This window comes from Cupressus sempervirens, chromosome 2 (assembly GCF_028749045.1).
Source record: "Cupressus sempervirens isolate cs-2001-9-10 chromosome 2, ASM2874904v1, whole genome shotgun sequence".
NCBI lineage: Eukaryota > Viridiplantae > Streptophyta > Pinopsida > Cupressales > Cupressaceae > Cupressus > Cupressus sempervirens.
The window spans coordinates 447,473,193-447,495,366 of NC_143119.1; the positions used below are offsets into that span (position 1 = coordinate 447,473,193).

Here is a 22,174-nt window from a genome sequence, read left to right on the forward strand (position 1 = left end):
GAATACCATCATAAGAAGTTTCGGCACCACCAAAGAATGTATGAATACAAATCAACTAAGTATAGAAGGCCCACAATAATCAACAAAAAACTAATCAATGATAGATAGTAATAATTGGAGGTAACAGTTAGAAAGATGTAATCTATAACAAACATACGATTACTAATCATCATGAAAATGAGGGATTACAAGAAAAGATTTAATTAATAATGATTAGGTGCAATTAGAGCTAAGGGAAGAGAGGTATTAAAAGGGCTATATTTCTTGACATTTTGTCTTCTCATGCCCATCGATGAGTATAAGCATTCAAACTCACTCCACAAAAGGGGGAAATTATTCAAGGAATTCAGACATTTCTCATCAGCAATAGGAGGAAGCAGAACAATGCAATAATAGCAGGCAAATCACGGTAGTATCATCAGAACAATATCCATCTGAAGGCTTCATACACAGGGAAGTCATATCAGAACAGCACTATCAGAATGATATCAACTAAGACAGCATTTATATTAGACACATGCATTTCCTTATCAACCTCAGGAAAGTCTTGGCTCATCAGAGACCATATGAGAATTATCGTTTGACAATAGGATCTCTGCAACTGGAACAAACATTGTTCACATTATCCTAAAGATGCTTTGCAATTGCATTCATTAACTCCCCATTCTCTTCCAAGCCAATTGTATAGAGGAGGACGGGAATCTCACATAATAAAGATCTGAAACATACATTTTACAAATCACATCACTACATACTTAATACCATAAGAAGTTCTTTCTTGTATTTCAAATTAGAGCATATAGCTTGAAGTAAACTCTCAAAAATACTAGGATTATAAAAGCAAGAATCCACAATCATCAATATATCAGAAGAGTGAATGTATCCATTGCAGTTTGAATTGTAACGGATAAGTCAAAAACCAAAGGAATCACAAAGGGGACATTACACCTTGACATGTTGATAAAAAGTCAAGATGTGGGGCTGTAATAGTAGTAAGAGATCCATCCAAGCACCAAACTGGGCCAATTATATGAAATGTTAGGACTTTAGATTGCTATTTTCTCTGGTTAGTTGTAAAAATATTAATTATTTTTGTTTGGCTTGTGGATTTGAGTCATTAGCTTGCCTAGTGGATAGGCAGTGTTTATGTATCATGACACAACATGATAATTCATTATTGACCTTTAGGATGTGTTATGTTCCTAATTGAAGTAGTTACCATCTTGAGGAGACCAGATTTTTTGCTAACCCTAATATCTAGGGTTAAATTGGTTTGGATCTTCTAATAGAACTAAAGTTCCAGCAAAATAAGAACCTATATCCTGTTGCTTGAACCTAATTCCTAAGACTATTATTAAGTCATACATATCTATCTATAGGCTTTTAAGTTTTATATAGTTCCTAACTCCACAAAGTGATGCAGACAAGTCATATGGAAGAGATGGTTATTGAAGAAATGCCGTGCATAACTGGCATATGGTGATGGGGAAATTAGAGTTATTAATATAACCTCACCATGGATAGGCAGGATAATAAGCAACTCGGATAATTTAATTAAGTCCTTCAATGACATGAAGCTTGCCGAACAAGCCATGCTTAACTGGGAAGTTGAACTGATGGGATGTAGTTCTGTTGGTAATTTGGGTTTTGTGCAGAAAGGATTTCAGAAGTAGTGACCATGGCAAAGCCATTCCCATCACCTGCTCATGCTAGTTCCATTAATATTTTTAGCCTTGAATGCAACTCCAGTTGCATACTTGCAACAGTTGATTTTTGAGGAATTTTATAACCCAATAGCTTCACAAAGTATTATAAAGGGATTATTATGGTTGCAATCCCTGAAAGCATATAGTTTTAAAGAAAGGAAACAGTGAGGGTTTGAGGAATTGTAAGCATTCCAATTGATTCTACTCCTCTGTACTAACTTAAAGGTTAGAATCTCTAGTTCAAGATGTTAAGTTATAAATCTCTGGAAAGCAGCTAACCTACTTTCGTTGTTTGGGATAGAGAAGCTAAAGGCTTTGAGAATATACCATTCTGTGAGTTCTCTTTTATTGACTTAAAATGGATTCTTTTTTAGCTTTGAGGTTATATCATTCTGTGTGTCACTTATTATGAATACCTAAAGGACACTAAAAAAATTTGTACTCATAAATATGCTTTAAAATTTGAAGGACTGTATGCTCAAATTATTGTAGTCATAAGTATGATTTGAAGTTCAGTGGACTGCAGGGTTGACATTTAGAATGGTTTTCGTGCTCTTAGTTTTCAAAATATGGATTGACAATTAAGATTTATGTTCTTTATGATAATACCAGTTTAAACTTGGAAGGATTGTCTAGTAAGTTCAGGTCCCCTGATTTGACATTGAGATTATCATAAGAACCCAAGTTTTAAACTTGAGTTGACTATAGTTACACACTTCATTGTTATTGTTTTGGCTGACGATTGTGAATAAGATAGATTTAACCATTTTTAATAAGCAACTGAATTCTTGAGTAGATGACAAGTTGTCGATGCCTAAGAATAACTGTGTTGATGTTGGACTTCAGTTTTATGAGTCTACTACTATAAGTCCTATTAGCTATCTACTTGAGATCCTTGGGGAGAACAAAAGATCTTGACGAATTTGGTAACCCTGACTTTTTCATGGGTAATGCACATGTTGCGGCCTTTGATTATACTTCAGTTTTGGTAAACAGTGGTTACCTGGTCAGTTATCAATGTCTATATTGTGACAATAGGCATACCTGAGAAGCCAACTCACAAACAACGAAAAAGGTAGCAGTGGATTCAAGATGAAGGTATTGAATGTGAAATTCTTGTGGAATAGTATCATGACATAATCCTTTTGTCTAAGGTCAACTGACCTTGCCTACTAATCATCTTCAATAAATAACATTTTGCCCAATTCTTGAGCTAACATCACAATGCTCCTGGATAAGAGAACACCAAAATGAACCTCATGCCCTTTATTTGAATACGACAAGATTTGATAAACATCAATGCAAAGGGATTCGATTAATTAAGTACAGATCGAAAATGAGTAAAGATGACTAATATCTTCAGAAGAGCTCAAAACATGGTAACAATATCATTGTTTACCACATAGATTAAATGGATCAATGCACACACACGATGAACAAGAACAGCTACAGCAGAACTCCTTTTATTGTTCGCACATGCCAAGACATTACATTATGCTCGATCAGATAAGATGATTTACAATGATCCCAGACGGGGTATAAATACTTTCTGCCGAACCTTCCCGAAGGGGTCTGTCAGTTACATAACAATCCTAATCTACCCGTCGGCTACAAAAATTTTACTGACGACAGCACCCTGTCGGCTACACAATATCTACCGACGACATCATCCCCCCCAAAAGAAAAAGTCGTCTCCGGACGACAATTACAAAATATCTAAGACAAATTAACAAACAAAATACATTAACTGACTAGCTACAACAAAATAGATCACTTTCACATTCATCCTGTGCCTACACCAAACTGGTCTCCAACCCATGCATATCTATAGCCTCTGCTCACACAATACTGTCTCCTTAATCAAGCTGACCTTGATAGCCACCTATGCTGCCAACTCTGGGTACACTAAGCCAAGTATCACTATATTGCCTTCAACTGGATGATCAACTCCTCCCGAGCTCTCTATACATCCACCAAAACAACTTCACATCCAACACCTACTCCAAGTGCCTCTGGTACACAGACACTCCATGCCTGCAGCAACTCCAGGTCTCATCAACTGGTCACACTTCCCACGAATGATAACCACAACGACTGGGGGTCTAGGGGGCATCGTCCCCAGCAAGGTCGAGGGGTAGCGCCCCCGTGGGGTCTTGAGGCAGCACCCCAGGTGCGCTCCTTGTCGCAATACAGGGCGAGGTCGAGGGGCAGCGCCCCTCGCCACCAAGGCCAAATTAGCACTTCCAAAGCCACACGAAACACCATTTTTGTGATTTGCTTTCGATCCCACACTCTTTCTGGCAACTACTCACATTTTCCACCTGTTTATGTCTTTCCCTTCCCCTCAGGATCATGCGTTACTCATTCTAAACTGTTCATTTTTTTTTTTAGCTGCTCCTACTTCTGCTCGTCTGCTGTTGTGCCTCCTTCATCTGTTCTACCTCTCTATTACTCCTAACTGCTCTGATGCTTTTGCCTTCCCACAAATAATATGCCTCGAAATATATTTCCTCGTTGCTTTCTTCTTTCCCGTCAACTAACTACTAGAAGATTACTTACTTGCCCGAAAAACCGTCCGCCGAGATAGACTTCTTCGTCGAAATCGAACACTCTGCCAAACCTTGATTGAACCCACCACAGATACCACAGGGCAAGCCGCGCGGTTGAAAAAGAGTGGACGTGGATAGTATAGTGGTGAGTATTCCCGCCTGTCACGCGGGTGTCCCGGGTTCGGTCCCCGGCAACGGCGCCAAATGTTTACCACATAGATTAAATGGATCAATGCACACACACGATGAACAAGAACAGCTACAACAGAACTCCTTTTATTGTTTGCACATGTCAAGACATTACATTATGCTCGATCAAATAAGATGATTTACAATGATCCCAAACAGGGTATAAATACTTTCCGCCGAACCTTCCCGAAGCAGTCCATCAGCTACATAACAATCCTAATCTACCCGTCGGCTACAAAATTTTTACCGACGACAACACCTTGTCGGCTACACAATATCTACCGACGACAATCATTAAATAAATTGGCAGCTGAAATCTCTTGTTTAAAAAATGCCATTGCCATATATCATATGCAGGAGAACCTAAGCCAAATCATGAATTAGTAAAACACCATCATTCACAATAACGTGTGAGAAGACAAGTTATTATGGGACCATTTATTTTCTCAGACATATTCGCTTTTTATCTTTGGATTCATGAATTTCAATATCCCCTACGATCTCACATCCAAACATTATTGGAGTTAAATATTAATGATACTGATGGCAATATCGATTATTGCAAGCATGACAAATCAGTAACTTGTATTTCAAGTCAAGTCAATTACTGGTATAAATTTGATCTAAGATAATAAGATTTAATAATTAACATGCCTTAATAGTATTAACAGTAATTAACAAACATAATATTTTATCGGTGATCAAGAAGACAGAATTACTTAGCAATGCCACGTTAAAAGAGAATTAATTATCGGTTAAGGTTGCCATAGATCACCAAATGTGGAAAGGGTGAAGTAACACGATTACAAGCAATAACTTTTCAAAGGGAAGTAATTTTTAATGTGGATAGAAATATAAATAAAGCCTCAAACACCAATCAAAGGATCAAGAGGGAACGGGGATCATGGATTGAGATGATCTAAAGGATCAGAGAATTATTATTTATTTCTGAGAAAGAATCAGAGATTATCAAATAAATTGACATTCAATATCAAGATTGGTATGCTGTGAATTGTCTAAGAAATACTGATTTACAGAATATTGTACCTCGAAGTTGCTGGTCCTCATTCAGGTTCAAATTCAGGTTCAAAATTCATTCAAAGATATTTTGGGGTGGGTTCGAATTTGTTCCAGGTTTGTCCAAACAAAAACGTAAATATATGTGTATGTGTGTATGTATGTATGTCTGTGTGTGTATGGGTTTGTCCAAAGAAAAATGTATACATCTGCGTGTGTGTGTGTGTGTGTGTGTTGCCGGTCCTGGTTCAAGTTCAAATTTGGGTTCAAAATTCATTCAAAGATATTTTAAGGTGGGTTTGAATTTGTTCCAGGTTTGTCCGAACAAAAACATAAATATGTGTATATGTTTGTGTGTGTGTGCCTGGTCTGTTTCTGTGTATGTGCCTGTGTCTATGTTTGTGCGTCTGTGTGTCTATGTGTGTGTGTGTCTATATATAAATATATGTATGTATGTATGTATGTATGTGTGTGTGTATAGATGGGTTTGTCCGAACAAAAACGTATACATCTTTGTGTGTGTCTATGTCCGTGTCTGTGCGTCTGTGTGTCTGTGTGTGCATGTGTCTATATATAAATACATGTATGTATTTATGTAAGTATGTGTGTGTGTGTGTGTGTATAGATGGGTTTGTCCGAACAAAAACTTATGTATACACAAACTAGTACACTACTAGTAATGCAAAAGCGTAAAATACACCACCATATATATTAATGTTTTAGTAAAAATGGCATGTAGCAAAATGCCAAAATACACCACCATATCAATGTTTTAGTTTGAAAATAATAATGTCAACATTAACAATCAGCCAAAACTGATCAAATGTCATCAAAAGTCATCATACATATCAGCATCCTCCAGTGGTGACATATTAGAAGCACAAATAGTGCCACTGGCATTGGTACTTGCAATGTTAGTGTCAAGAGTAGCATCAATATCACTAGGTAGATCGTAAACATCATCATCAATTGCAAGTGCATCAAGGCAAGCAATTGAATCATCCGACTCTGCACCCACGATGGTTCAAAATCCCAATGCTTTGCCTCCCCATTCTATGGTTATTGTCTTTGTTTGCAAGGAGCCTCAATTTAAATACACATAGACCAAGTCTTCCATCTTCCTGGAATGCAGTCTATTGCAGTTTATTGAGTGTATGGAGTATGTGCTCCAGTTCATCTTGGATGATGATGAGCTAGCAACCTATTACAATTTTCAAATTTGAAATTAGAAAGTTAGAGTTTTGAATTAAAATATCTAAATATAAAATCAATATTCATAAACAAGAATTTAGAAATTAGAATCTTGAGAGTTACAGAACTTGTGATATTGCTTAGATGGCAATGGGTTGTAGGTGTTGGTACATTTGTCCATGGAAGTACAACAATTATGAGCATCAAGATTGTTCTTGGCTTCAAGAGTGTCATGGAAGTACCACCATTATGGGCATTAACATTGTTCTTGGCTTCAACAATGTCAAGACCACAACCATCGGTGCTTCTGAAACTCATAAATTCAGCCCTCGCCATTGGTCATATGAGATTGGAAAAGAGTCTACAAAGAGTTGCCTTGTACCCATGACCAACTTCAAAATCTATATATGGGATAACTTGAGTGCTACTTGCCTCAAGGACCATCTATAGTAGTTTGGCTCAATGCAAAGCCAAAAGGATGCAAAGGGATAGTCATTTTGTTCCATCTCTCCACCATGATTTTTTGTACTTCCTTGAAGAAGGTTTCTTTAGGAGCTTGCTCTTTCTCATTTATGATTTTTCAATATCTTCAATCATGGAGTCTCTGCCATCATATACCTCACCCAAGCAAGGCTTATCCATGTTGATGTATTGAACCATGCTCAACACGGGCTCAATAAATCTCAAGAGGTGCTCAACACCATACCATCAAGAGTCGTCTACTATCATTTCCTTATTGGCAGCTTCCCTTGTACAACCAGATTGCCTCCATATGCTCCAATTAGCATTGGTAACCATTCTAGACAATGCCTCTTTAACCTTCACCATCTCAAAACAATGTTGGAGACAAAACAGAATTCAGTAACCTATTTCAAAATCAAAACAGTAATAAATTAAAATTAAAAAAATAGAAAGCTTACTAAATTAAAGTATAAAGCATATTTTATTTTTTTAACTTACCTTCAAGAGCTCCAATCTCGAGAATTGTCTAAATATAACTTAGGACATATGGTGGTCCATGATGAACATTTGGATCTCCTGGGCATCTTCACACATTTATTTGGTCCGCTCAATCTTCTTGCGAACTTTTCGCAACATTAGGTTGAGTGAGTGGACAGCACAAGATGTCTTAAAATGTGTTTGAAGTGCTTTTCAACCAATAAGCCGACAACACTACAAAGTTTCACATTGTTTGTTATTACAAAGTTTCGCATTGCTTGTTATTACTTGAACAACATTATGAGGGCCAACTTGCTAAATGGAATGGATGAGAACGTTTGCAACGAATGGACTGTCCTTCACTTCACTTTTGCAATCCACTACTGCCAAAACATTTTACCTCGATGACACTACAACAACATTGATCAAAGGGAAATTTCTAGCATCTTTCCATCCATCAAATATTATGGATACAACTATTTGGATCCATGAATCTCTCATGGGCATCAAGGAAAGCTCCACATATTTCATCTCTTTGTCCAATAAAGTGATGCACACCTTCTCATAACATATCATTTATAATACCCCCTTAGAGCCTCATTAACTAATCTCACCATTTTTTGCCTATACAATGAGAAAACAACATTAAATACTAACTCATTTGTATAAATGCATCTTGCTATGTCTTGCTTCACAATGTCTCTAGCCTCATTGTGAAAATGGAATTTCCAAAGGCCCCTTTGTTCTCTTATTTGTCACATGCAAGAATGAATGGGCCCTACAAGTTGTTCACTAGAAGTGAAAATTGAAGTCATAGAGCCAGAGGCCTTTAATGCTTTTTATTATTTTTAGACCTTCGCAGAGGATGAACAATTGGATTCCCAGCTACTTCATCTACTTCCTTTTGCTCTTCAATATTTTTAGAACAAAATGGTTTTCAAGAAGGGTTTTACATAGGGGTTGTCTTTCAACTCTTGGTTTCCCTAGACAAAACTTGATGTCATTCTGAGGGATAAAGCACAAATATGCTTTTACTCTACCATAGGAGCTACTATATTCCTCTTTGCGTTGATAGCAAACCCAAACAAAACCTCCTTCACTTGGCATTTGTTGAAACCTAAGTTGTGGGTTTAGATTGGGGTTTGAGATTTGATCAAAACTTTTTTGAATTTGTTTTGGGTTCATACCTACAAAAACATGTGTTATATATATAAGCAACAACAAATAAATTCGTACACCACTATGCTAATAGTAAAGCAACATATCAAATACACCCATCATATGAATGTTTCAGTTAAAAAAAAGCAATGTCAACATTGACAATCAGCCATCATTGATCAAATATTATCAAAAATCATCAAACCTATCATCATCATTCAATTGCAGCAAATAAGAAGCACAAATGCACAAATGAAATATAAAACATTCATTTAGGCCTTTCATGTGGCCTATTTTGGGGTTGGATGTTCACATAGAATAAAATAGACCAAAAAGAGTCAAAAAAAGAATTCTTATGTCAAACTTGGGCCAGGTCTTACCACTATACTTGAAATTCACTACAAATTTGCCTAAGTTCAGTCTAGTTCCTTTCGACAAACTTTGGGCCAAATTTGATTCCTTGCAATTGACTTTAGAAATAATTTGATCCAAACTTTAGTTAGAACCGAACCAATCTTTCATGTCTCCAAAAATGTATCCAATGAGCAAGCTAAATCATTTCCACATACTTTTGTAGTGGGGAGCCTAGGACTATTTTGAACTAAGGGCTGCCATACTAGAAGAGCACTTGCTAATCTATGAATCTATAAACAACATACAACTCCACAAATCAAAATCAAAAAATAAAATAAAGTAAAAGAGATCAATTTATTTTGTGAAGAAAAGGAAAGAATTTTTCTTTCATAAAATAACACAAACCTACCTCTTTTGTTGAAATCTTCCTCTTTTAGTCTTAATTCCTAATTTAGCAGGAAAGAAGGCTCTACAAGTGTGTTCTTGAACCCGAATTCTAAGTAGGCCTTCTAAGTGGAAAGCCTTCCTCTTGCCAGTATTGTCCGCTTTCCATTCACATTTATCACACTAAATCGACTAGATTTTATGAGCTCAACTACGTATGGAAATGGGCAAACTTCACAAACAAAACTAACCTCATCTGCTACAAGAATCTCTGTCAAGAATCGATCGTTCAACAAGTGGTTGCAAATGTAGTCCAAGTTTGAGATGGAGCATGTGTTGTCAAGCAAAAACCCAAAGACTCATCCCTCTAACGAGGATTCAAGTAAGCCCCCTTCTCCTGAGATGTTATTAGTAAGCCCAATTTCCACATACCTTTAGCCATTGCATCGAAAAAGAATAGGTTGAGGGATTCTGCTATCTTCCTCACAGCCCAAGATTCTTCTTACTTTCCTTCTCTTTTTTTATTAAATGAGTGGTTGCACAATGTATGGTCTAGGAAGCTACGTTTTGATTTCACTTATTTTTGCATGATTCAAAAAGGGTTGTTTTTAATATTCATGGCCAACCCTACCAATCAAAAACATGTTCTCAAAAGGCAATGTTCAAAAATCAATTTGAGTAACTATGGGGTTTTGTCTTGGTCACCTAGTCACCAGAAACAATATGTGAGGAAATCCTTGCACTGTCTAACCCTAGATGACTCACTGCTACAAACCTTTTGCCAATCTTGTGGAACTTGATCCCCTCAAGCGTTAGAACATAATGGAAACGTTGTTTGAGTAGATAAAACAAATACCCTATTGCCCCACACTGATGCTAGGATACTTATTTCCATTAAACCAAGCCTTGACCTACCAAAGGTTATCACATTTGATACTGAAGGGTAGATGATTAAATGCCCAATTACATTTCTTGGAGCCATTAATATTTGCTTCCTATGTAGGAAGGAAGGCCACATGAGATGATCCTTAAAAAATAAACTCCCTTGCTCCCCAAGAGTTGTGACAAGTCATTCTCCACTATTCCACCAACCCCCACCGCAACTAATCCCGCTCTGCTAGTGAATATCTACGCCTCTGAACTGCCAATTCTCTTGGTTCAGCGACCCCCTACATCTAAGGCTCTGCCTACTTTACTTAATGCCCTAAAAAATGCTTTCCACAAAAATGTTGATCCCCCACACTCATCTAAGGTTGATCTTAACTCTACTCTTAAAGAGTTTCCTAATCTCTAATCTCTAGATTTTCAATTGGAGTCCAACTCTCCCAAGACAAAGAACGCAAAATGCCCAACAAATTTCCCCTAAAAAGATTAGGAAACTATCAGGATCCAAATTCTTAAATGTGAATTCTCTGAAGAAGTAATTAAACAAGGACAAAATCATATTTGCAACTCTAGGCATGGGGTTGAGAAGTGTAACAGTGATACCAATACAATTGTTCCAGTTGATGGACTCGATGCTCTTAAAGGAGCCTATGGGGACAAAGATAAACTCAATAGTTATTCTCTTGTTGTCGTTCCAGCCCCCCTCCCACTACTACATCCACCCCAAGAATTCACCATTCATTCATATCAGAAGGGTCATAGTCCCTCGCGGTATCACCGCTTCACAATTGAGTAAACCAAATGAGAAGCCTTCAGTAGCTAATATTATGGAAAAACTAGAAGATGGAAAAATTAAGAGGCTAAAGCACCTTCTAGTGATGCATAGAAAGATACTGCAGTTTTTATTTTAATGCACAACAAAAGAAGAGAAGGTGTAGGGCAAAGAAAGTTGAACAAAAAGTAGAAATTGAACCCCAGCCAAAGGAAGTGAGAGACAACTCTAATAAGAAAAAAAGGCGGAGGCCTCCTAGCCCTACCAATAGCAAACAACCCCACAAAAAATACAAACAACTTCCAAGTTGTAACAGGAGCTTTAAAACTCCCATAGATACAGACCACTAATACTTTTTACATCTTTACAGGGGATTGGAATCTCCTAAAAATATATATGATCAAAAGATTCTTGCTAATGCAGAAAAACACTGACATTTTCTTTCTTCAAGAAGTCAAGGTGGTTGGGTTCACCCTTGACATTACATTAAAATGTATTTGAAAGGATGTCAAAGGCTTATATTCCAAACATCATAAGGGCATGGGCAAGGGGGGTGTTGCCATATTGCTTAGCCCTAAATGGAGTAAATGTGTTGATAACTGGGGATTCTCCCCAAGTGATAGGGTTGTTGGGTCATTTGCAAATATAATGGAATGGAAGTAGTATTATCAAAGATCTATGCTTCTATTGACCATAGAGAATGGGTTGAACTATGGAAGCGGTTGTTCCAACAAAAGTACATATCAGGGGTCATGGGAGGAGACTTCAATATGAAGGGACTCGAGATAAAGTAGCAAGGATCAAGCAAAATGGAAAGGAAATGAAAAGTTCTTGTACAATATGACAAATAAGCACAAGCTTTTGGACCCATTGGCAAGGAATAAGACCACTCATAAAGATATATGGCACACTTGGTCTAATTTCCAACAAGGAAGCAAAAGAATCTACTCCAAATTAGATAGGTTCTATGTGAACAAAGAATTCTTTGGATTCAATTCTAAAGCGACAAGTATGAGTGCTATTCCATACACATGCTCTAACCATCGTCCAATTATCACCACCATTTTAGCTCTAGAAGAAAGAGTCTATGGAAAAAAGAGGTGTGAAGGTTTTGCTCTTAATACTAGGTTGCTTGAAGATATCGAGATTGCAGTTAAAATTTTACTCTATAAAATGGTAATTATTAAGTGTACCCATAGTTTAAAATCTCGTCGATAAGTGGCAAAGATATCAGTTTCTCACAAGAAGTTGGGCATGGCGAGAAATTTCATGTCTTTTGCACTGAAATCTCCACTGAGAAGTTGGCAATATATTGTCGAGAAGTTGCAAACTTTTCTTGAGAACTTACTATTTTCTCTTCCTGGACTCAATAATGCATTATGTTCATGAATTGGAGGAATTTCCATCTCCACTTGTGGTTCAATTTCAGCAATTGATTTTTTGTTTTGATTCATGAAATCAATCTCCTTTATGGATAAAGTGCAAGCTGAAGGATGAACCTAATTTGATTTATTTTTGTCATTTGCAACATTCTTGATCTTGCTGAAGTTTTTGTTGTATCTTTTCTAGTATACTTTCAGGTTTCTAGCAATGTGGGTTGCTTCATCATCATTAGAAGAATGTGCTTCCATGTTGCCCATCAAATTATAAGGCAATATTATTTTCCATCAGTTTGTGAATTTTCTGATCTACCCACCACTTAGTATACTTGGTAACTAGCTTCAATAATGTCATCAAATTTGCAAGTTTCAAGACTAGACCATTTTATTGGAGTAAGATCTTCATCATTCCCTTCTCCATAATATGGATAGGCATCGTTGGGTGGATATTTTGCATCCAACAATTATGTAAAAATCCAGTTACAAAATAGGATGACCAACCACAGTATATGAGACACAGTCTCTCCTACCTTACAAGGAAGGCTCCCCCTTCTCATTGTTAAGGATATTAAGATAATATCTTATACTTTCTATAATAGTCAACTACTTGTCTATAGTCCGTCTTTCAATCCAGATAGGAATGTTTCCTATCCCGTCTCTTTTGTCTTCAGTCCAGATGGGAATGTTTCCTATCCTGTCTCTAGTTTTGTTTCTAATTCTGTCTTCAGTCTACGTTGTTTCTTTTAGAAACAACGTCCTTGTAATTCTTTATAAGGAACACATTTGTTCCTCTGTTAATCAATCAATAATCCAAAAATCCATTAATCTGCCAACTCTTCTTGAATCTTGTAACATGGTATCAGAGCCAATACTTCAATTTTTTTCGAGAATTTTATAATTTCTTTGGAAATTATTTACTCTAAAATTTTCGAAACTCTCTCTCTTTTTTTTTGAAGTTCATTGCTGCCTGTTCTTGACTAGGGTTTCAAGAGACTGAAAAATCAAAATTCTGGAAGTTTTTTGGAGGTCGTTTTTTCTGCCCATCTGAAAAATGCAATTTCGTTTGGGTGTCTAAAGTTGCATTTTTTTACTGCTAAAAACCAGTAATTACTCTGCTGAATACTGAGTTTTGCTTGCGTTTTCCACATGATTTGCAAAGGAAATCGAGTCTACAACCTACGATTTTCATCAAATTTGCGTCGAGAATTCTCCTTCACGTTTGGAGCCGCAAACATGTGCCAAAGCTTCCTATTTCCGCCTCAATCTTGTTGTGACCTCCACCCAACAGCTGTAGCCCTAAATCCGACTAGTTCTTGGTCTGGTTCTGCAATGTTTTTTCTCAAATCCGCCATTTTTTCTACAACTATTGACCTCCATAGCCACTGCCTGATATTTTGTTCGAAACCCTAATTTTTGGGGTCAAAAAAATATTTTGTTTGCAAATTCTTGGTGGATTTTTCGAGAGCTCAATTGGGTTGTCGTCCATTTTTTCTGGGTGCCTCGATTTTTGTGCCTCAATTTTCGAGCCAGCGGATGCAAAAAACGACAACAAATCCCTTTTGGGTTTTTTGAGCTCTCTTCTGGGTCCTTCTCTGATTCTTTTGGGTCTTTCGTATTTTTTCCTCGAAGAACGTGCCTTCACAAATTTTCACAATTTTTCATTGAAAAACGTGCCATGGCATCTCTGACAAATATTCTGCTCGAACATAATTCCAAATTCAATGGTCGCAATTATGGAACCTGGAAGCAGCGCATCATCGCAATCTTCGAATATCGAAACATCGATCAACTTGTTCTGGGTGTTACGCAGCGTCCGACTTCTCCGGGTCCTGATCAAGATACATGAGATCTGAATAATCGAGAGGCAATAATGCTTCTCAAACTATCTGTAGTTGATGACCAGCTTTCTCAGATTCCATCCAGCAAGACAGCTGCCGAAATCTGGACACATCTAAAAGGTCTTCTTGAGACTTCCGACAAGAGCAAAGCCTTCTTTCTAAAAAACACTCTGTTTTCTATTGTCATGGATGAGCGCATCTCGCTCCAGGCACACCTGAATCGGATACAGGAAATCCGTGATCAGTTACTTGCCATCGGTCGCAAGATGAAGGAAGAGGATATTGTGGTAATCACTCTTCGGAGTTTACCAAAATCCTATGAGCATTTTAACGAGACTCTCAACATCACATCTACTGGTGTTGATCTAAAGTTCACTGATCTCTGCACCCTGCTGCTTCAGCAAGATCGGTGGAAAGAACAGTTTGGTAGCAGCTCCAGTTCCACCTCCACTGAGCAAGCCTTTGCTGCAAAATCCTTTCAACAAAACATTGGCAACCATCAGTCTTCTCAACCTTCCCAGCATCAACCTTCTGCTCAATCCTTGGATGGCTCTACGAAGCAAAATGTACAGTGTAATTACTGTCACAAGTTCGGCCATATGAAATTCGAGTGCCGGAAACGTTTGGCTGCCCAAGCAAGGCAAAATGCTTCCCAGCCAACAGCACAAGTTGTCGAGCTTCCTGATCAAGGCGAAGCTGCATTTTTCGCCTTCCGAATCTGTTTCTGTTTTTTCTGGGTTTGTTGATTTTCTCCTCAAAAATCATTTCAAGTTGTCTGTAATACGCAAGGTTGCGTGAGGTTCTGGGTTTTACCGTTTTTTCCACACAAACGAAGTTTTGTAATTGCAACTTATTTTGAGTCATAGCACTCTTCTGGCAAAGCTTCTTGGTTTCAGCATTCTGTAGATCCAAGGAGGGTCTCAGTTATCACAGTATGTTCCAACATCTGTACGTTGACCATTAAGGGAGGGTATTAAGATAATATCTTATACTTTCTATAATAGTCAACTACTTGTCTATAGTCCGTCTTTCAGTCTAGATAGGAATGTTTCCTATCCTGTCTCTTTTGTCTTCAATCCAGACAGGAATGTTTCCTATCTTGTCTCTAGTTTTGTTTCTAATTCTGTCTTCAGTCTACGTCCTTGTAATTCTTTATAAGGAACACATTTGTTCCTCTGTTAATCAATCAATAATCTGGAAATCCGTTAATCTGCCAACTCTTCTTGAATCTTGTAACAAAGGACCCCATGAGGCCAAATGGATTATGTCTTTATGTTGGCCCTAGGGTGGAGGATACTTGGCGCACCTCATCATGTCTGCCAATGCTGCCTCATTATGGTTAAGCTCCCACATAATCATGGAGATTTGTTGTGTAGATCAATATGTATTTGTGATCTAGCCCTGGAATGGGATGTATTTAATAAGTATATCTATTATAATCTGATCTGGTTGTAGGTTTCCAAAGCAAGTTATCTCATTCTATTTCCTCAAGCTCTAGCGACATTTGTTCTTGTTTCTTTTTGGACTTATAAAATTAGTGCGGAGTATAAGATTATCTCAAAAAGGCAAATTGAAGATAATTTCCTTTTTGCCACATCCAACCCGTTCTGCCATGTCCAACTGCAATAAAATTGTGAAAGAATGGCTTCTTTTTGCAATTGAAGGTGGCGAAATCATCTTTGCAATTGTCAGAGGCAAAATATAGGAAAAAGATTAAAATGAAAGCAAACTAATGAGTTGAGGTTTTCACTTTTTCCTTTTCATGTGAAAAAGTGCAAAAGTCAAACTTTGCATCAAATGCCTTGGAGCTGTAGCAAAATCGCTGCAAAATTGTTGAAAACATCAGGATTTGGCTAGTAAAAGGCAAAAAACTTTTAAGCGGAAAAAAAATCTATACAAATCTGTAGGTATTCTAGCATGTACATGGTTTCAGACAGTACCACACCCAGAATCGGCAAGGAAATCAGCCAATTCAGCAACTTAATTTTAGTTATTCTAGGAGAGTTTTGTGAACAGAGAACAGCACCATTCCAAGAGAATATTGGAGTCCACTTTGTAAGCTATACTTGGTGCCAACACTAGTCGTTTGGTAATTTGATGCTCTACAAATAGGTAAAAGTGCATCTCAGAATAGAATTTTTAGAGGGTTAATATTCTGAGTACCACGTAAGTATGAATTGCATAGGAGAGAATTTGTAGTTAGCTTTAAGGAGAAGTAATAGAATACTGAGCCTGCAAGTTTTAGCTAGAATAGATTTAAAGCAATCCAATTATAGCTGAGTAGGTGCTGGAAAGGAATTTCTTGTAAACCCCCTTGTGATAAAATTTTGATAAGCTTTTTATAATTTAAAAAAAAAAGAATTAATGTAGTTGAGCTCTGATGGTTTTGGTATGTGAACGCTTTATTGTATTTTCAATGTGTTTATCAATGCTTGCTAGGTGTATGGATCTGTGTGAGCCTTAATAGGACTCTTGCAGGTATTTGTGAGCCACTCCTGAGGACAGATATGTTGGTGTGCATGAACGTCAATAGCACACATCAATGTGTGCTAGCAGTTCTTAAACTGAACTCCAAACAAGCTTTGAGGTCACCCCAGGATCAGCATAAAGGCTTAAAAAAATTTAGCAAGGAACATGTGCATACAAAAATAGATCTAAGATTATACACTTATAGATGGTGAGTATGAACGAGGTGAGAGAATATAAGTAAGATGTCAAGATTAAGAGTTAACTGACATATCCTATCAAATAGGGAACAACAATTCTTTCTAAGTATGCTAGGGATCCTCTAGACTACTATTTCATGGATGCTTATTTTAATTTCAAATGGAGAAGACAGAGAAGCTAAAAGTAAGTATTAAAGAGATTAAAAAGCAATATAACCTGGCTGGAAGTCTTAATTGTAAAGGGAGGTTCAATGCAATATAAGTAGTATTTAAGCCTTTCATTCGCTTGTATAAGCAACCATGAGAGTTGATGTATCGAGCTCAAGTCACTCACTATAACTGATATAAATTTAGTTATCATATCAGGCATTGACACTGCCACTTAACACACAGATACCTTAGCATTGAATTGATGGAAGGGCAAATTTATTAAAATAAGTTAAGTAAATGAAGCACGATTCTTGTTCAATAGCAATCTCGTCACAAAGTAATTCCTCAAAATATTTATAAATTCATCAGGTTTAAATAAGCCAAATGTTCCTCTATCAGCGTAGCCAATTGGAATTTGACGGTTACTCTTATGAAATTCTCTTCATTTTGCAAAGGCAAAATCATGGACAAAAATAAGGAACAACTGCATTATCAACACTTAAGGCAATGGTACTGAAAACTATGATGTTGGACCCCAGTTTAACATTATCAATTGATTTTGTTTAGAAGTCATTATATGGTTGGTTGGTACTGAAAACTATGATGTTGGACCCCAGTTTTACATTATCAATTGATTGTGTTTAGAAGTCATTATACGGTATGTGATTTCTGTTGTTTACTGAAAAAGATAACTTGATTTTGAGGAGTTGAAATAATATTATGACCATCTCAACATATAGAATGTGAATTGCTGCAGATGAGAACAGAGGAGGCTGAAACAACTAGGACGAGTTGTATATTCTACAACCTTGCTTAAGCAGTTCAAACGGATAAGGCTCTGTGTCTTTGACAAAAACATAATCTTTGAACATCTAAAATAATGAACGATTGGATGGCTATGAAATGCCATGGCCTTGCAACCGCTAGCTTGAGACTGAACGTTTATCAACTGCTGCTACAATGGTAGAAGCAATCTCTATGAGGATGGTTGGTTATGCATTGGATGGTAAGAATATTGTTCAAAGAATTGAAACTATAATACAAAAAGCACTTGCTGCAATTGCTGAGGAATGTGCTCCATGAAGGTAGAGACAGGCACTCCCCGTGCTAGAAGGAGAAACTTCAACAGTGCTCGAAGGTCTGTAAGTCATTAGATAAGGATTCCCGTAGCCTAGAAGACTATGTCGTAGCTTGAATCTCTCTAGTGGATAGTCGATCATAGAGATTTTGACTCTAGATGCCTCAAGTTGTGACAAGGCTCAACTTTCAAAGTGGTTTGGATGCTTGAAGCATAAACAGATAATCTACGGTCTGTTAAACAAGTAAGCCCCGTTTCAACGATTAAGAAGCTCTATTTGAAAAGACCGTTGCGAGAAATATGGGGTTATTGCTGGATGCTTTAAATGGAGCAGGTACCACGCACTGTATCAATCTCTGGTCTTTCAGAGACAATTATGCCATTTTTGTCCCGATAGGATATTTTCTCCGAGTATGAATAGAAATTCTTTGAGATTGAAGAAGCAATGAAGCAGAGGAAAGCCATTATCCTCCAGAGCTGAATCGAATTGATACAGTATTTAACTAGAAGGGCGAATTCTCGGAAACCCTTACACAAATACAATCAATATAGCAATTACCAAAAAAAAAAAAATACACATGTATTCAATTATTAATAAATCTAAGATTCTGGAGGCATAGCACATAACATTAAAAATATTTTAGTTTTTTAAAATTTTGTTTATACTATTTAGCTTTAAATATACGTGTGGGAACAATGTATGTACCAAGCTAATCAAAAAATCATTTTGAATTCCATTACTCCTATATTTCTTCATCCCTAAAACTGCATTGAGTGTTGGGAGGCGAAGGAAGAGACGAATAGAGAATACCTACTACATTGCTGGCAGAAGCGTTGTTCGAAACCCAAAAGAAGCACCTTTTTGGCTTTGGAATGGAGCTCACAAACCCTGTGCCTCCTATAGTAATCCTTATTTAGAGCTTCCTTGCATTTCTCTACCTGGCACCTAGGAGTCTGCGCCATTTTTGGCTTTTTACCTCCACTGCGACCCTGTTCTCCATCCGCTGCTTCACCGTCTGCCACTTCCAACTTCTCGTCATTGGCGTTCCTGCCATTGTTCCTCTCGGATATATCCATTCTCCCTCTCACATTAGCATTGGCCTTGCAGTGAAAAGCTAATTAAAAGGAGAGGCGGAGAAGGATGTGGAGGTCGGAATCGAAGCACATGCCCATCGCCATCAGCTGTCAGCCTTGTTTCGATCTCCGTACACGTCCATTGGTACAGACATCCATTGCACTGCGTAATGCATTTCTCTTTGCTTTTCACCACCGTTGTCTCCTTCCCCTCATCCCCACCACAACATTGGAGTAAGGGGGACCAGGAGATGACTGTACTTGAACAATTGCTGGAAAGTATGCAGGTCCATTGGAAGAGGCTCTTGAATTTCCAAGGATATTCGCTGTGACCTCAAAACGCCACCGCTACCATCCATTCCTCGATGAAAGGAAAGGTCGGAGGTGTCTTGTCCAACAGTACACAATGTCCGCTTTCTAAAAACAGATAGGCAGTCTGATGGCGAAATTTATAGTGTGTCCTATAGGTGAGTGTTTTATATTTTGGTGAATTAGAGAAGCGTTTATATTTCAAAAACTAATAGAGGAAGTACACAAAGAGAAGTTTAAAAAAAAAAATTTAAAAAGAGATGCCCTACCTGGTGAAAACGGGGGAAGATGTTCGGGGGAAGATGTTTAATGCCATGTAGTGAACATAAATATGAGGTTTGGTTTTAGGGTCTGTTTGGACTCTGGAAGATGACAGGAATTGGTTTCTTCATAATCTAAATTTGAAAATTTGTGCGTTTGTTTCAAAATTTGCAAAATGGAATTAGCATACGAGACTTCTAATTTTGTTTCAAAACTAAGTTTTTCGACTTCCTAAAAAGGGTAGGAATTGAAAATCAAAACCTGAGCTATCAGATTTCCACAATCCATGAATATTGTATATTGATTTTTGGGAAAGATTGTGTAAGAATTTTTTCCTTCTGAATTTAAACGTTTTGGATCATACTAACGTTTTGGATCATACTACATGATCCATCATCAAATGCCAATCAAAACCTGGTTTTGTTTTTTAAGGAGTGTAAAAACAATAGATTGGACTATTTTTTGAAATTTGCCTTCAACTCCAAGCTTACACATAAAAATGTGTCTTTACACGCATCTTCCGAGTGAAACAAACGGTTTTAGGAAAATCTCGAAAGTCGGAAAGAAGATATACAAAACCTTGATTTGGCTAAACTAAGGTTTGTACAAATCTAGGTTTTTTAAATTCCACAAACCAAATGTAAGTTAGTTTGTAAAGGGAATTGGGTCGGTAGGGTTCATTTGGTAGTGGGAATAGGAGTGGAATAGACATAGGTAAATTCTTAAATTTTCAATTTTTTTGTTTGGGTGCACCAGAATAGGAAAATAATAAGACTACGTACTCCAAGTTTGGCTCAAAAATGAGCATCTGCAATTCCACCTAATAGGTAGAATTGGAATCTCTATTCATATTCTAGTTTTACTTTTTTAGAAAATATATTTTGGGTCTGTAAAAATAGTGGCGCTCATTGTGTTTGGGTCTTTGTTTTCAAGCAAAGGAGCTTCTGCCATTGATATCTGGTAATGGCGCTTAGTAAAAAATCAAAGTTTTCAATAGGAAATGCCCTTTGTCATGTTACCGTGGGGTTGGAGAATTTATGTGGGGTTTTCTTCGTTCTTCTTAGGTTGTCATTTTCCCTCAAACGAAGTAGATTTGTTTATGAATTTTGCTTACTTTTGTTGTCAGTTTAAGTTTTGGTTGTGGTGAACTTGCAGAGTTGTGCATTAATGAGAATACTTTTATTTGGGGGGAAATTTGTTGTTTCCGGTGTCCCCTATGATGGAAACTATGTTGTGGAAGACATCTTTGTTTAGTTTTTCCAATTATTGTATTGTAATTAAAGAATTAGGAGTTATTTGAAGCCTATAACAATACAAATAATAATATCACTTCAATTTCTTGCAAATACGTTCTTCTTTCTTCCTCAACATTTACCTGTTGAATTCAAAACCAGTACTGTTCTTTTTACACAACCAAACATAGGATAAACATATTCCTCGTCAAATTCTGGCTAAACCAAACAAAGAGTAGGAATATGTATCCCCATTTTCTATTCCAGAATACCAATTCCTATTCCATATTCTTATTTGGGTAGGGCCACAATAATGGTTTCCACTTTCCATCATGAAGAAATCGGATGGCAAGCGAGAATGTCCTATTTTAGAAGCTTCAAATGAAGCCCGACCTTTGAATGAAGGTCTCTAGGGGCTTCGAAAGAAGCCCTAGGCTTCATTCAAAGCCCTAATAACTAGTTGGAAAAGTTTAAATTCCCATTTTTACCCTTTTTGTCTCATTCTTACTTGTACAAGTTGGTGGACTAGGGAGCTTAGAGCAAAGTCTGTGACATCATAGCTTGCATTAGCATTTCTATCTACCATTTTTTACCTCTTTGGAGCATTTGGGTATGCATTTTCTTCATTTTTGTGTTGATTATGAATATTTAATTATATTTAATGAATATTTAGTTAATTACAATGAATGTTTAGTTGTTTTTAATGAAAGCTTGGTTATTTTTTAATGTATCTTAATTAGTTTTATGTTTACATGTTGTTGTAGTTAGTATTATGTACATAGATTTGTATTTTTTATTATGTTAGATAGTTTTTAACACAATAATAGTTAGAAAATATTGAAAAAAAATAGTTAAAACTATAGTAGTTACAAAATATTGAAAAAATAGTTAAAACTATAGTTGGAAAAAATAATATGTTTAGAAAATGAAAAACTCTAAGTCTACATAGAAAATAAAAAACACAAATCTAGTAGTAGGTGGATAGAAAACAAAAAATAATCTAACTCTCTCTCTCTCTCTAAGCTCCCCTTACTCTCTCTCTC

The 22,174-nt window shown here is 36.9% G+C and overlaps 1 protein-coding gene across 2 annotated transcripts in view; it reads right to left on the minus strand.

The window, feature by feature from the left end:
* Window positions 1-19,743, minus strand: part of LOC149572987 (squamosa promoter-binding protein 1-like) — a 32,540-nt gene extending 12,797 nt beyond the window's left edge. The window contains exon 1 of one of the 2 annotated variants that reach the window (XM_089814131.1): window positions 19,067-19,743. In XM_089814131.1, the coding sequence (XP_089670257.1) occupies window positions 19,067-19,332 (266 nt within the window). In that variant the 5' untranslated portion in view covers window positions 19,333-19,743. The remainder of the gene's footprint in view (window positions 1-19,066) is intronic. The other variant, XM_089814129.1, reaches the window with a different exon arrangement.
* Window positions 19,744-22,174: the final 2,431 nt, after the last annotated feature.